Consider the following 14,795-nt stretch of genomic DNA (forward strand, 5'->3'; position numbering starts at 1 on the left):
GAGGCCCCGCAATCAATCAATCAAGTACTCTGTAATTTTAAATTCAATTATATCCCCTCAAGCTACTTACTATTAATACAGGCTCATCCCGAAAATCCTGACGGACCTTTAATGGCAACGCCAAGCTATAGAGAAGCTTTATTTCACATGCCATGAGGTGAAGGGACATGGACCTGCATGGGTACAGTCTACCGCTAACCAGCCTGGGTGACTTTAGAAACAACTAGGTTTCCATGACAGGTGCCAAAACCTCAAATTCATGAAAGTTTTTGACCTAATACTGGCTTGGAGGTTTAGGAAAGCTTGCTTTGATTACTGAATTTCTCATTAAAATGAGAGAAAAATAGCTGAGTGTGAAAAAATAATCCTTCAAATTACATAGAACCAAATTCCTAAAAGTAGTCCCCGAAGAGGCAGTAAAAGAACAGGAAACTTGCTCAAATTTACCACATCTATTCTGTTGACACATCACAGCTCAGTTATGGGGAGGGGAGGGGTCCAAAGTAAACCCAACTGCGCCCCAAGATCACATTTAGTTCTCAAAGAAACGCTTCCATTCTCAAGTATAGATTTGGCTCCAGAACCTTTTATTTCATATTCCTTTCCTTATTTACATAGGCCCTATTCATAAAAGTCACTATATTTCATTTTTATTAACTAAATTCCTGTTCAAAGGGGGAAAAAGTCTACATGAGAGGTTTCATTTTGGGGACTCCTAAATATTATCTAGTACCACAAGCTTTAGAGAACAATGGGCAATAACCCAGTTTCTTATGAACAGGATACACTGCCAGCAAGTGAGAAAGAGCAGGGGGAAGAAAAAACAAACAGTATTTTGTGCATGCCATTTTATCAGAATTACCTACGTTATGAAACAGAGCCTGTAGGTGGCAGCAAATGTCGACATCTCAAGCCACTGGTCTTTATCAAATAACCACAAAACTACTAATTTGTATCCTTCTCTTTTGAATTAGACTTTATTATTATTTAAGAGAGAGCGAGCGAGCACACCTATGAGCGGGTAGGGAGAGGGTAAGGGCAGAGAGAGAGAGAGCAAGAGAGAGAAAGAGACTCTCAAGCAGGCTCCATGCCTAGCATAGTGCCCAGCCTGGAGCTCCATGCCATGACCCTGAGATCATGACCTGAGCCAAATTAAGAGTCCAACACTTACCTGACTGAGCTACCCAGATGCCCCTATTACTTTGTATTCTTAAGATAGGATACTACCTATACCTGAAACCATGCCCATAAGGTCAATGAGGCTGAAATGAACAGGAAATTTCAAACTTGTTTTTCAGACACCTGTTTCTCCCGAATCTGCTACTCTTTCTTTCCAGACCCTAACAACGAATCCACTAGTCCCCCTGGCGGAGGCATAAACTGAAGGTCAAGCATATGGTTTCAGCCTGTGAACAAGCAAGGCTCTGCCAGCATTCCTTCCCAGAGATAAGGAGCCTAAGACCCCATGAAGTTTATACTGGTTCACGGAGCTTGCCCCTAGCCCTTCACCGTGTCCTAAGATGACCTCCTGAAGGCAGGGGCCAAATATTGCCTCATTTTTATATTAAGTCTCTATCCCCAACAACACAGCATACAGGTTACAAATGTTTGCTCAAAGTCCATGCTCCATCTTTCTTAAGAATCGTTAAGTTTCCAGTGCTGGAGTGGTTCAGTCAGTTAAGCATCCGACTCTTGGTTTCTGCTCAGGTCATGACCTCGGGGTTGTTAGGTCCAGCCCCCGCCTCAGGCTCCCCACTCAGCGTGGAATCTCCTTAACACTCACTCTCCCTCTCCTCTCTCCCCCACACTCTTTCTCTCAATAAATAAATCTTTAAAAAAGAGTCATGTTGCCCTACCCTTTTCATCAATATGTATATAATCTCAACCCCTGCAAATATCAAAAACAAATAAACAATAAACAAACCTTGTCCTCTCCTGAACAGGTAGTAAAGGAACATGAAACTTGCTCAAATTAACCATGTCTACCTGCTGAAACATTACAGCCCAGTTATGGGGAGGCATCTGGAACTGTGGGATCACTATACTGTACCCTAGAAACTAACATAACACTGTATGTTAACTATACTGGCATTAAAATAAAATTGAAAAAATAAAAATAAAAAAGGCTTTGTGGATGTCGGATGCTACTTCTGATTTACTGTTTTTTGAGTGTTTGTTGTTTCCCTGTAAAACTCGGCCGGGTACTGATTTCTCCTGTCTCCCTGAGTATCTGCCTATGACCCTTCCAACCATGGCGTCCAACTTTCTCCCAGTCCCTCGACTTGAAATGATTTAAAATGAAAACAGCCCTTTTTCTAAAGCCCTAGGAACAGATGCTAGGCTACTTGAAATGAATGTCAGCGAAATGGCCACAGCGGCTCAACTTTAGACAACCTTTTTACCTGCTGCTATGCATGGGCCACTCGGAAAGATCACCAGAGACATTAGAATGGCAAGCCAGGGAAATCCGTCCGGCGGCCACTGCCTGCCCTCCCTCCAGCTAAAGATGCTTCACACCTGATATCTAGAAACTATCTCACTGGCAGTTCTCAGGACTCAGGACAGGGGGTTTATCCTTTCCCCCAACCACTCACATCTATTTTCCTTCTTTTTTTTTTTTATTATTTTGGTTTCAGCCTATGAACAAGCAAGGCTCTGTATACATTCCTTCCTGGAGATAAGGAGCCCAAGACCCCATGCAGTTTATACTGGTTCACAGAGTTTGCACCTAGCCCCTCACCTTGTCTTAAGATGACCCCCGAAGGCAGGGGCCAAATTTTGTCTCACTTTAATGTTAAGTCTCTACCCCAAAGTGAAATGAGATGTATATTACCTGTCTGTTTGCTTAATGCGCAAGCTCCGTCTTTCCTCATTAAGAGTCGTAAATCTGCCCCCCTTCCTCCATATGTATGTATTCGCAACCACTATGATTATTTGGAAAAAAAAAAAAACCCAAAAAACTAAGAAAAAACCCTGTGCCCTCCCCCTTCAGGGAGGTGGATGTGAGACTTGCCCTCCTGTCTGTTTGTTCAGCTGCCTCTCAAATAAGCCCTCTCCTTGCTGTACACTCGCTCAGTGACTGGCTTTGCTGTGCAGTTGCACCCACGCTGGGTCGGGTTAGGTACCTCACGCTTCTATTTAGAACATGAAGAGGCCATCTATAAAAGATGTATGATTTCAGGCAGATTTAGCTGAATAGAACCAAGACTATTTTATACTTTTCGCATTCAGTCTCTGAAATTGTCACTGGAAGCAAAAGTTTGGCAAGATAAGTATTTTGTGGTACAGGTAAACTAGGATTTATACATTGAAGCTCAAGATTATTGTGTATTATCGAAATCATCAATTGTTTGATTTCACGCCTCAGTCTAGTAAAGTTATGAGGACCCAGCAGGTCCTAGAATTTTATTCCATTTTTCACCTGATTGTGATCCAGGTTGACTTTCCCCATTATTGCTTTTACACAGTGAAATGTACAATGACAAATTAATTAAGTTGCATTTTCCCCATCAGTACATTCAGAAAGTGACTAAGAATAACAGCCTATTGGCTGAAATACTTTTTGAAATAGTGAATTTTTAAAAAATTAGGATCTGTAGCAAAGAAAATTCTGGGAGCCCAGTGACAGTAGCATAAAAAATGTGGTATATCAATAATACTATACCTGACAAAGCCATCTTCAAGAAAAAAACAGTAAGTGCCTATTTTTAGGGTCATAAACTTAATTTTGTATCTGCTAATAGGCCATCTGTCTTTTAAAACTTTATAGTGTCCAGAGTTAACTATAAGAATGCTCTTCTTGGCAGAGCTGGGGAACCTGGGTGGCTTGGTGGGTGCCTTCAACTCAGGTCATGATCTCAGTGTCCTGGATCAAGCCCCACGTTGGGCTCCTGGGTCAGTGGGGAGCCTGCTTCTCCTTCTCTGTCTGAGCCTCCCCCTGCTCATGCATGTTCACTCTCTCCCTCTCTCTCTCTCAAATAAATAAACAAAATCTTTAAAAAAAGGAATGTTCTTCTTGGGGAAAAATAATTTTTTAATTTCAACCTGGTAGTTAATATTATCAACTAGTAAGTAGAACCTAAATAGTTAATTTAAAAGAATAAATTATAGTAGACTAGTTAAGGAAATAGGGGTGCTTATATACCTCAGATAAAAGCATAAACATGTGTACAGGTTTTCTGAGAGACGAGGAACTTATATGGCAACAGAGTTGAAAACAAGCCTTTAAAATATACATTTTCTTTGACTCAGAAATTCCATTTCCAGGGATTCATATTAATTAATTAATTAATTGAGTTTCCATGATAATATGTTACATTTATTTACTGTGTGTTGCTGGGGAGAGGAACTCACCCTAAAATCCAACAAAGACTTAAGTGGATATTCCTATGCTAGAATACTATTTAGCTATTGAAAATGACAATGCAATTCTCTATCTACTGACTCAGAAATATGTCACTGATGCTGACAAGCTGGGTATGCATACCATAAACAATGTAACATTACCACCCAAAGATAGCTACTAGAAAGTGATTTTTTTTACTTCCTCCTTTATAATTTTCTCTACTGTCTAGTATTTTATGATGAATATACATAACCTAATCAGGAAAATGATGTCTTCATTTTTTAGGAGGGGAAGCAACAGGGTAAAACTAGGTTAATAGCTTCCTATTAAACATGAAGAGTTGGGTGCCTTGCTGGCTCAGTCAGTTAAGTGGCTGCCTTCGGCTCAGGTCATGATCCCAGGGTCCTCAGATCGAGCCCCACATTGGGCTCCCTGCTCAGCGGGAAGCCTGCTTCTCTCTCCCCCCCACTCCCTCTGCTTGTGTTCCCTATCTCGCTGTGTCTCTCTCTGTCACATAAATAAATAAAATCTTAAAAAAAACCACAAACATGAAGAGTTCACAGTTTCCCTCTGTTCCCTTGGAAAGTAATTTAAACAGTTTAAAATAATTTTTTAAATTAAAAAAAGGTAGTAATCACAAGGAAACAGCTGAGATGAGAGAAAGAGGACACTGGGTGAGTGTTCAACAAAATGTTGGAAGACCCAAAGCAAACGGATTAGCGGTAACTGATGGAGAGTTGAGGGACTTAAAGCTAACTGCTAAAAAGAGAAAAAAGAAAAAAGAAAGATATAAAAGCTCACTGCCAACAGAGGACACCAGTGAGAGGCAAATGGACCTCTTGAGCCCATGCCTCTGAAGACAGAGGTGAGGGATACACTGAAAAGAGAGTTCTGGCCCTCAGCCCTTTTTCAGAGGACAACTCTTCTTCCTCACCTTGCTCTTCCCCAAGCAGGATGGCAACAGGTTTACTTTTTGGAAAGGCTGAACTAGAGAGACTCTGGACTCCAAGGACACTAGGTACAACAGAAGGAGGGAACAGAGCTGAAAACAAAAGGATGCTGTGAGGGTAAGAGCCACCCACCCCACCCTCAGCCCCTTTCCAATTTCTTCTTTTTGGGTCCCCAAATAGGCAGTCATGCTACTATCCTCCAGGCAAGCGACTCAAGAAATCTTTACAGAAATGGAATGACTTCAGATACTAACTTTGAATAACCTCTCAGTGAAGCCCAGTGAGCTCTCCAAACACTATTTTAGTGCCTCGTTCTCAAGTATGAATGGCCAGACAGGGATTGACGGGTATAGGAGAGGCTACGACCAAAGCAAGCAGGAAGTGGAGCTTGTAGGAAATGAACAATAACAGGAGAAGAATACGCAGAAAAAGACATCCTCGGGGGAATAAGAGACAACACAGTAAGTACATTCATGAAAGAGCAATAGGATGCTATTAAAAGAACATGGAGAAAAGAGGAAAGAGCTCTTGAAAATTAAAATTCTGACACTGGAAGTTGGAAATTCAATAGACAGAGAGATGACAAAGTGGAAGGATTCTGCCAGAATATAAAACAAAAAGGACAAGATAGAAAACAAAAGGAAAAAAAAAGGATAATAAATCTAGAGGATGAAAACAAGAGGTCCAACAGCCATATAAAAGTAGTCTCAGATAAAGACATGAACACAGAACTTGGGGGAGAAAAGCCATAAAAAGAGGGAGCAAGCAAACAAAAAAAGATGAATGGATGCTTCCCGGAACTAGAGGGCAGAGATCTATAGATTGAAAGGGCGCACACCAAGTAACCATATGCAATGTTAAGAGATCCACACCAGGGCTCCCCATCATGAACTATCAGAACAAAGACAGACCATTCCAAATACAGGCTAGATGACCAGTTAGCTGGAATGTTGTAACATGCAACAAAGAACTAGATAAGTTTTTCTAGTGTATGATATTTAAGGATCTTTCCAACATACAAATACATTTATATATATATATATATATATATATATATATACACACACACACACACACTCACACATATATACATGTATACACACTAATGTATATATATGAAATTTATATATATACATGTATATATATAAATTTTTTCAAGATGCAGGTTTTAAAAACCGTATATTATGAAAACAAAATAGATAGACATCTCAAAGAGCCTAATGCATAAGAAATCATGAAATGACTTCTAGGTACTTAGTAGACAAGCAATTTCTTACTTACTGGCATTGGCAGCTTCTCTAATTTCTTTCAGTATTTCAGCTTCCATGGCAGGGTTATTGCAGATATCAACCCAAGATCCTTCCACTCCTTTCTGTTGTGCCAAAAGTGTCAACCTTTTCTGATTAGGAACCACAAAACTAATCACATAGGACTGATCACTAAAAAATTAGAAAATAACACAAAATGGAAATTAAAATATTGAGAACAATTATTTTTACATTATTGACTAGAACAGTACACATAATTTCAAATACATATTTCTGTTAAGTGACACAGTTTCATTAAGAAGTAATAAAACCCAGGCACCTGGGTGGCTCAGTCAGTTAAGGGTCTGCCTTCAGCTCAGGTCATGATCCCAGGACCCTAGGACCGAGCCCCATGTTGGGTTCTCTGCTCAGAAGGGTGCTTGCTTCTCCCTCTCCCTGCCACTCCCCCTGCTTGTACTCACTCTCTCTCTCTCTCTCTCTGTGTGTGTATGTGTGTGTGTGTGTTAAATAAATAAAATCTTGAAAAAAAAAGAAGTAATAAAATCCATAGTACTGGCATAAAGATAGACATTTAACCAATGGAACAGAACAGAAAGCTCAGAAATAAATCCTTGCACATATGGTCAAATGATGTTCAATAAGGGTGCCATCACCACTCCATGGGGAAAGGACAGTCTCTTTAACAAATGGGTGTTCAGAGAATTGGATATCCCTTCGTAAAGAAATGAAGTTGGACCCTCAGCCCACACTACACATGAAAAATAACTCAAAATGGATCAAGTACTAAACATGTAAGAGGTAAAATTATAAAATGTCTAAAAGAATATACAGGGGAAAAGATTCATGACACTGGTTTTGACAATGCTTTCTCAGATATGACACCTAAAGCAGAGGCAATAAAAGAAAAAACTGATAAATGGGAGTACAATAAAAAATTAAAATTTCAACGTATCAAAGGACATAGTCAACAGTGTGAAAAGCCAATCTATGGAGCTGGAAAAAGTATTGGCCATATAGCTGATAAGAAGTTAATATCTAGACTATATAAAGAACTCCTATAACGCAATAGCAAAAAAGAAAACCCAAGTAACCCAATTAAAATATGGCCAAAGACCTAAACTTATAAAACTCCTAAAAGAGTATGGGTAAGCTCCTTGACATCAGCCTTGACAACATGTGTTGTTGGATTTGGTACCAAAAACAAAGGCAACAAAAGCAAAAATAAACAAGTGGCACTATATCAAACTAAAAAGCTCTGCACATAAAAGGAAACCATTAACAAAATGAAAAGGAAATGTACAGGGGTGCCTGGGTGGCTCAGTCAGTTGAGCATCTGATTCCTGTTTTGGCACAGGTCATGATCTCAGGGTCATGAGCTTGAGCCCCACATTGAGCCCCACACTGGGCTCCTCGCTTAGTGGGGAGTCTGCTTGAGATTTTCTCTTTCCCTTTTCCCCTCCCCCCAAAATAAACAAACCGATCTTTAAAAGAAGGCAACCTACAGGATGGGAGAAAGTATTTGAAAATCATTTATCTGGTAATGGGTTAATAAACAAAATGCATGAAGAAGTCCTGCAACTCAAGAGGGAAAAAATCCAATTAAAAAATGGGTTGGGGACACCTGGGTGGCTCAGTGGGTTAAAGCCTCTGCCTTCGGCTTGGGTCATGATCCCAGGGTCCGGGATCGAGCCCCGTATCAGGCTCCCTGCTTAGCAGGGAGCCTGTTTCCCCTTTTTCTCTCTCTGCCCGCCTCTCTGCCGACTTGTGAGCTCTGTCTGTCAAATAAATAAATAAAATCTTTATAAAAAATGGGTTGAGAAAGCGAATAGACATTTTTCCAAAGACGACATACAAATGGCCAGCAGGCACATGAAAAGGTGCTGAGCATCACTCATCATCAGGGAAATAAATGCAAATCAAAACCACAATAAGATATCATTTCACACCTGTCAGTATGCCTATCATCAAAAAGACAGGAGATAACAAGTGTTGGCAAGGATGTGGAGAGAAGGGAATGTGGCACACTGTTGGTGGGAAGGTAAATTGGTGCAGCCGCCATAGAAAACAATGTGGATGTTCCTCAAAACAAACAAACAAACAAAAATAAACAGAATTACCGTATGATCTAGCAATTCAATTGCTTGGACAAAGAAATATAAATCTAAAGGATATGAAAAGATATTGAAGAGATATCTGAAATCCCATGTTCACTGCAGCATTAGTCACAAAAGCCAAGATATAGAAACAACCTGTGTTCGTCAATGGACGAATGAATAAAGAACATGTGGGGTGTGTACACACACGAGGAAATATCATTCATCTAGGATAAAGAAACTTCGGCTATTTGTGACAACACAGATGAACCCTGAGGGTGCCATATTAAGTGAAATAAACCAGAGAAAGACAAATATCGCATGGTATCACTTACATGTGGAATCGTTTAAAAAAAAAAAGTGAAACTCAGAGTAGAAAAGTGGTTGCCAGGGACTGGGGGAAATAGGAACAGGTTGGTAAAAGGGTATAAGCTTTCAGCTAGAAGATAGATAGGGACTGAGGGTCTAATGTAAAGCATGGTGACTACAGTGGATAACACTATACTGTGTAACTGCAAAGAAGAGAGAACAAATTTTTAATGAGCAAAGGACTTGACATTTCTCCAGAGGTGATACACAAATGGCCAATGAGCATATGAAAAACTGCTTCATGTCACTAATCATTAGCGGGGAGATAGCCCTTCACACCCATTAGGATGACTCTTATCAAAAAAAGAGAAATAAGTGTTGGTGAGGATGTGGAGAAATATGAACCCTTGCACAGTGTTGGTAGGAATGTAAAAATGGTGCTGTGGCTGTGGTAAACAGTATGGTGGTTCCTCAAAAGATAAAAAATGGAATGACCATATGACCCTGCAATCCCACATCTGGGTATATATCCGAAAGAACTAAAAATAGGATCTTGAAGAGGTATTTGTATAACCATGTTCATAGCAGTAGGATTCACAATAGTCAAGAGGTGGAAGCCACCAAAGTTGGCCATTGATGGATGAATAGATACACAAAATATGGTCTAGACACCCAATGGAACATTTTTTAAAGATTTTATCTATGTATTTGAGAGAGAGGAAAGAGAAAGAGAGGGAGTATGAGTAGGGGAGGAGCAGAGGGAGAGGGAGAAGCAGACTCCCTCCTGAGCAGGGAGCCCAACATGGGGCTCGATCCCAGGACCCTGGGATCATGGCCTAAGCCAAAGGCAGACGCATAACCGACTGAGCCACCCAGGTACCCCCATCCAGTGGAACATTACTCAGCCTGAAAAAGGAAGGGACATTCTGACATCTTCTACAATATAGATGAACCCTGAGGACATTATGCTCAGTGAAGGAAGCCAGTCACAAGACAAATACTGTATGATTTTATTTATATGAGGTATCTAAACTAGTCAAATTCACAGAAACAGGAAGGAGAATGGTGGGGCCAGAGACTGGGGCCAGGGAAAATGGGGAGTTGTTTAATATCCAGAAAGTTTCAGTTCTGCAAGATAAAAAGTTCCAGAGACTGACTGCACAATGATGTGAATATATACAACACTAGTCAACTACACACTTAGAAATATTGATGATAACTTTTATGTTCTGTGGAGGTTTTTTTACAGTTACATTTTGATTTTATTTATTTATTTGACAGACAGAGATCACAAGTAGGCAGAGAGGCAGGCAGAGAGAGAGAGGGGGAAGCGGGCTCCCCACTGAGCAGAGAGCCCGATGTGGGGCTGGATCCCAGGACCCTGAGATCATGACCTGAGCCAAAGGCAGAGGCTTAACCCACTCAGCCATCCAGGCACCCCTACAGTTACATTTTTTTAAAGGGTGTGATAAAGCCCCTAAAAATAAACCCTATTAACACATAAAGAAAATGGTCCAATCCCTTAGATTTTTGATTTAGAAAACTTGTAGTAGCTGTGTGAACTTCCTAGGAAAATTACCTCACAACTTATCTCAGTTGTTAAGGATGTTCAATGAAGTAAGTTTGGTGGCACAGCTAAGTAATTTAGCAAGACATTGTACGTGTTGAAGAATTAGTTAAAATGTCTCCATTAGGGACACCTGGGTGGCTCAGTGCGTTAAACCTCTGCCTTCGGCTCAGGTAATGATCTCAGGGTCCTGGGATGGAGCCCCGCATTCGGCTCTCTCTGCTCAGCAGGGAGCCTGCTTCCCCCTTTCTCTCTGCCTGCCTCTCTGCCTACTTGTGCTCTCTCTGTCAAATAAATAAATAAAATCTTTTTTAAAAAAATGTCTCCATTATCTCGAATGATCTTCAGGCTCGTGAACTTTCAGAAATGTTTAACATTCCTCAGCGCTGATGAAATGCTGGTGTTTCCCTTAGGATTAGAAACGATCAAAATGTCTTCCAGTTGTCCTTCTACCGTGAGTACAAGGAAGCACAAATGCAACTTTTGAAAAATTACCTTTTGGCAAATGCACAGATGTTGTCTATAAGTGGACAATTCTTCAGTGCTGCTTCTACTTTTCCTAGAGATACATATTCTCCTGCTTGCAACTTCACCAGATCTTTCTTACGATCTGTAAGATGAAGAATGAGGAATGTTAAGTCACCCACAGTCCATTTTACTAAGGTATGCACAATTCTGATTTTCTTTCCACTCTCACTGCCTTCATCTTGACTGACAAAGAGAATTCTTCTAAAGTCTCCTAAAATCTTCTTACATATAATGCTTGCCCATGCACATCACTTAAAAAGAAAACACCTAGCTGAAAAAGTACTGGCTAAAATGTTAGACCCCATACAGAATGCTTCTATATCTTATTATAATCTTAACCACCATAATCAAGTGAATAGAAGGAAAAGATCTCAGCGCACTCGATTTGAATGGGTGGCTCGGCCCATTATAAGCCATGTGAGCCTGGGCACGTCAGCTGACCTCTCCAACCCTCAATTTGATCAGAGATATTGATACAAGCATGTAGCACAATGTCAGGCATAGGGAACACAATTAATTAATGTGAATTCCCTATTTCCCATATTTGACATCATCTTGTTAAAACAACAGGGCTCCTGGCATGGGATGGCATGGCTTGAATAATCATCCATTGCCTTATGACTTTCATACGAGTGCCGGCTTGCCTACCTCTAGCCTAACCCACTCTACCTGCCCAGAGAAACTACCTTTGATCCCAGGGCAAATAAGGATCAAGGGGAAAAAAAAGCAGGGGAGGGGAAGGGATTGGTTCGAGATTGAACCAAGCTTATTGGGGATTTCCCCAGCAGATCTAACTTCTAGATGAAGAAACACTTTTCCCAGGAGATCTCTAACTATACTCAGGTCAAGCATGGGTCCAGGGACAGATTTAAATGGACCACTGGAGATACAACTGAGGAAATCTGATGGCTTGAAAAGGACTAGACTGGGACCCTACAGACTGGTCCTTGCCAGCTAGCTCGTCGAATTTTACTTTCAGGTTCTGCCTGCTTAAAGTGAATAGCATAAAGGCTCTCTTGGAGTTCAAAGTCTATCTCAGTTGGCTAAGTGAGGACAGTGTCAAACCAACCGACATTCTCAGAAGAATGGATTGCTATTGAGGATTTATAATTTTCTAAGGTTCAAGGATAACTGGGGCTATATAAATAGCCACTAGGGAAAGTAATGTGTCCACACTCACTGCTTCTCGAGTGGGGAGGTAAGTGGTGAGGGATTCTCTTCTGTGGTGTTCTATGGTATTCTAGGTAGGGTATGTTACAGTAGATGGTTATACAGTGCCATGTGTAGTTGACTAAAAAAAACCCTCTTTTGTGCAATCTTTGTGTTCTTACAAAATGAGAATACACTGACCTATAATCTGCAAACATCCATCAGGATGAAATTCTCCAATATCACCAGTACAAAACCACCTTTGGCCATTTTCATCCACAGAATAATCCTCTGCCGTTTTCTCCTCATTCTTAAAATAGCCCATGGAGATATTCTGTCCACCAATTACAATTTCACCTCTGGGGTTTGGCTTGTCATGAATTGTATAACCACCTGGAAGTCATTAAATGAAATTAGTTACTGTTCTAACACAGAATGTACTTGCATTAATTCTTAAAACTCTTATACTGTTTCTGTGGATCAAATTTTCTGTCACTTCTGGTGAGAATATTAGTTTATATTTATTCACATGGATGTGAGGACCATGGGAAACTGTAATTTCAGAAGCAGCAAGGAAGGCTCGATGATAATCACCAGCCACCAACTATGCCAAACCTCCCCAATGTGAAAAAATTTTCACACTTAAAAACGGGCTTCAAACAGCTCTGTTAAGACAAAAGTACCCCCAAGAAGGGTAACACTGAAGCTGTTATAAATTACTAGTATGTGCTCATCAATGTATTTCAGATTGTTTCCCCAAAGAGGTTTTATTTGCTTAATCTTATTTAAATTTTTGTTAATAACATACAGTGCAGTATTGGTTTCAGGAGTAGAATTTAGTGTTTCATCACTTACACATACCCAGTGCCCATCACAAGTGCCCTCCTTAATCCCCATCCCCCATCTAGCCCCTCCCCCACCCACTTCCCTCCATTGTCGCTGTTTGCTCTCTATTGTTAAGGGTCTCTTAGGGTTTGTTTCTTTCTCTCTCTTTTTTTTTTTAAAGATTTTATTTATTTATTTGACAGAGAGAGATCACAAGTAGGCAGAGAGGCAGGCAGAGAGAGTGAGAGGGAAGCAGGCTCCCTGCCTAGCAGAGAGCCCGATGCGGGACTCGATCCTAGGACCCTGAGATCATGACCTGAGCTGAAGGCAGCGGCTTAAACCTCTGAGCCACCCAGGCGTCCCTCTTTCTCTCTTTTTTTTTAAAAAAGATTTTGTTTTAGACAGAGAGAGAGAGAGAAAGAGTGTGCACACATGCATGCACGCATGAGTGGGAGGAGGGGCAGAGGGAGTAGCAGACTCCCCGCTGAGCAGGGAGCCAGATTCCCAGGACCCCAGGATCATGACCTGAGCTGAAGGCAGATGCATAACCCACTGAGCTACCCAGGCATCTCCCTTTCTCTCTCTCCCTTTCTCTCTCTCTCGCACGCGTGCGCACACACTCACTCTTTTTTAAGGTTTTAATACAAGAGAGCAGGTAGGAAGAGGAAAAGGGAGGCTAGGAGAAAAACGAGGGAAACTTTATTTTCTTAACTTCGCCTATGACTTAAAAGTGAGAACACTGAAATAATTGACAATAACTCTAAAATATCTTACCACTACTCATTACCTGTTTATTACTGAATAAAGCTGACTCGCTTACTTGAAGGGAAATATACAAAAATCTGAATTCATAATCTGAGATGTTGACTGGATTTTATGTCCTAAAACAATTAAAGCTGCTCTTAAAAATTTTAAACTAGTCAGTATTTGAATTGGACGAAACCCACTGTATATAAAACATTAAGATCATCATTCCTATTCTAGAGAGCAAAGGTTCCTTCACAGCAAGAAAAATTCCAAATACATTTGCACAAATGGACCCACTCCCCCAAATGAATATTAAGGCTCGATGCCAGAAAATCAGAAACAAAAATTAGAGGCAAAATTTGCCTTACCAAGTTGTAGCAATATACCTAGTTTCTCTGATTTCACTGCCTCATAAATAACCCATCTAATAAAAACGATTGTGATGCCGAGACTCAACAGAGCCAGACTCATATTCCCTATATTCTCTCCAGATTTCTATTCTAGAATTGGAATGTCACAACCACGGGAGGACTCATTCCCAAGATGCAAAACTCTTGGGAATGCAACTGGATTTTAAATGTGGTTAAGTGGCCATTTGCTTATGGAGCACTGAAATAATATACATCCTAAGAAAGTCGAAGAAGAGAAACAATTTTAGGGACTTCGAGTTTATGTCAGATAAAGCCCATTCATTTTCTTGAGTTTGAATAACCTAGGGGAATTGTCCTAGAAGGTAACTAACCGGTCCTTTAAATTTTCAGTCTATGGATCCATCCCAAGGTGAATATTCCCTTTTAAAATTTTAAGTTTTTTGTTTGTTTTTTTTTAAAGATTTTATTTATTTATTTGACAGAGAGAGATCACAAGTAGGCAGAGAGGCAAGCAGAGAGAGTGAGAGGGAAGCAGGCTCCCCGCCGAGCAGAGAGCCTGACGCGGGACTCGATCCCAGGACCCCGAGACCACGACCCGAGCCGAAGGCAGTGGCCCAAACCACTGAGCCACCCAGGCGCCCCT

General features: G+C 40.7%; 1 protein-coding gene across 5 annotated transcripts in view; it reads right to left on the bottom strand.

Annotated features, from left to right (window-relative positions):
• The window catches only part of ACSL4 (acyl-CoA synthetase long chain family member 4), an 81,367-nt gene that overhangs the window by 1,468 nt on the left and 65,104 nt on the right, over positions 1-14,795 (bottom strand). For all 5 annotated transcript variants that reach the window (XM_045995631.1, XM_045995627.1, XM_045995629.1 and 2 more), the window contains 3 exons: positions 12,411-12,602; positions 11,028-11,142; positions 6,577-6,734 (listed from right to left, as the gene is read on the bottom strand). In XM_045995631.1, coding sequence (XP_045851587.1) covers positions 6,577-6,734; positions 11,028-11,142; positions 12,411-12,602 — 465 coding nt within the window. The remainder of the gene's footprint in view (positions 1-6,576; positions 6,735-11,027; positions 11,143-12,410; positions 12,603-14,795) is intronic.

Source organism: Meles meles, chromosome X (genome assembly GCF_922984935.1).
Source record: "Meles meles chromosome X, mMelMel3.1 paternal haplotype, whole genome shotgun sequence".
NCBI lineage: Eukaryota > Metazoa > Chordata > Mammalia > Carnivora > Mustelidae > Meles > Meles meles.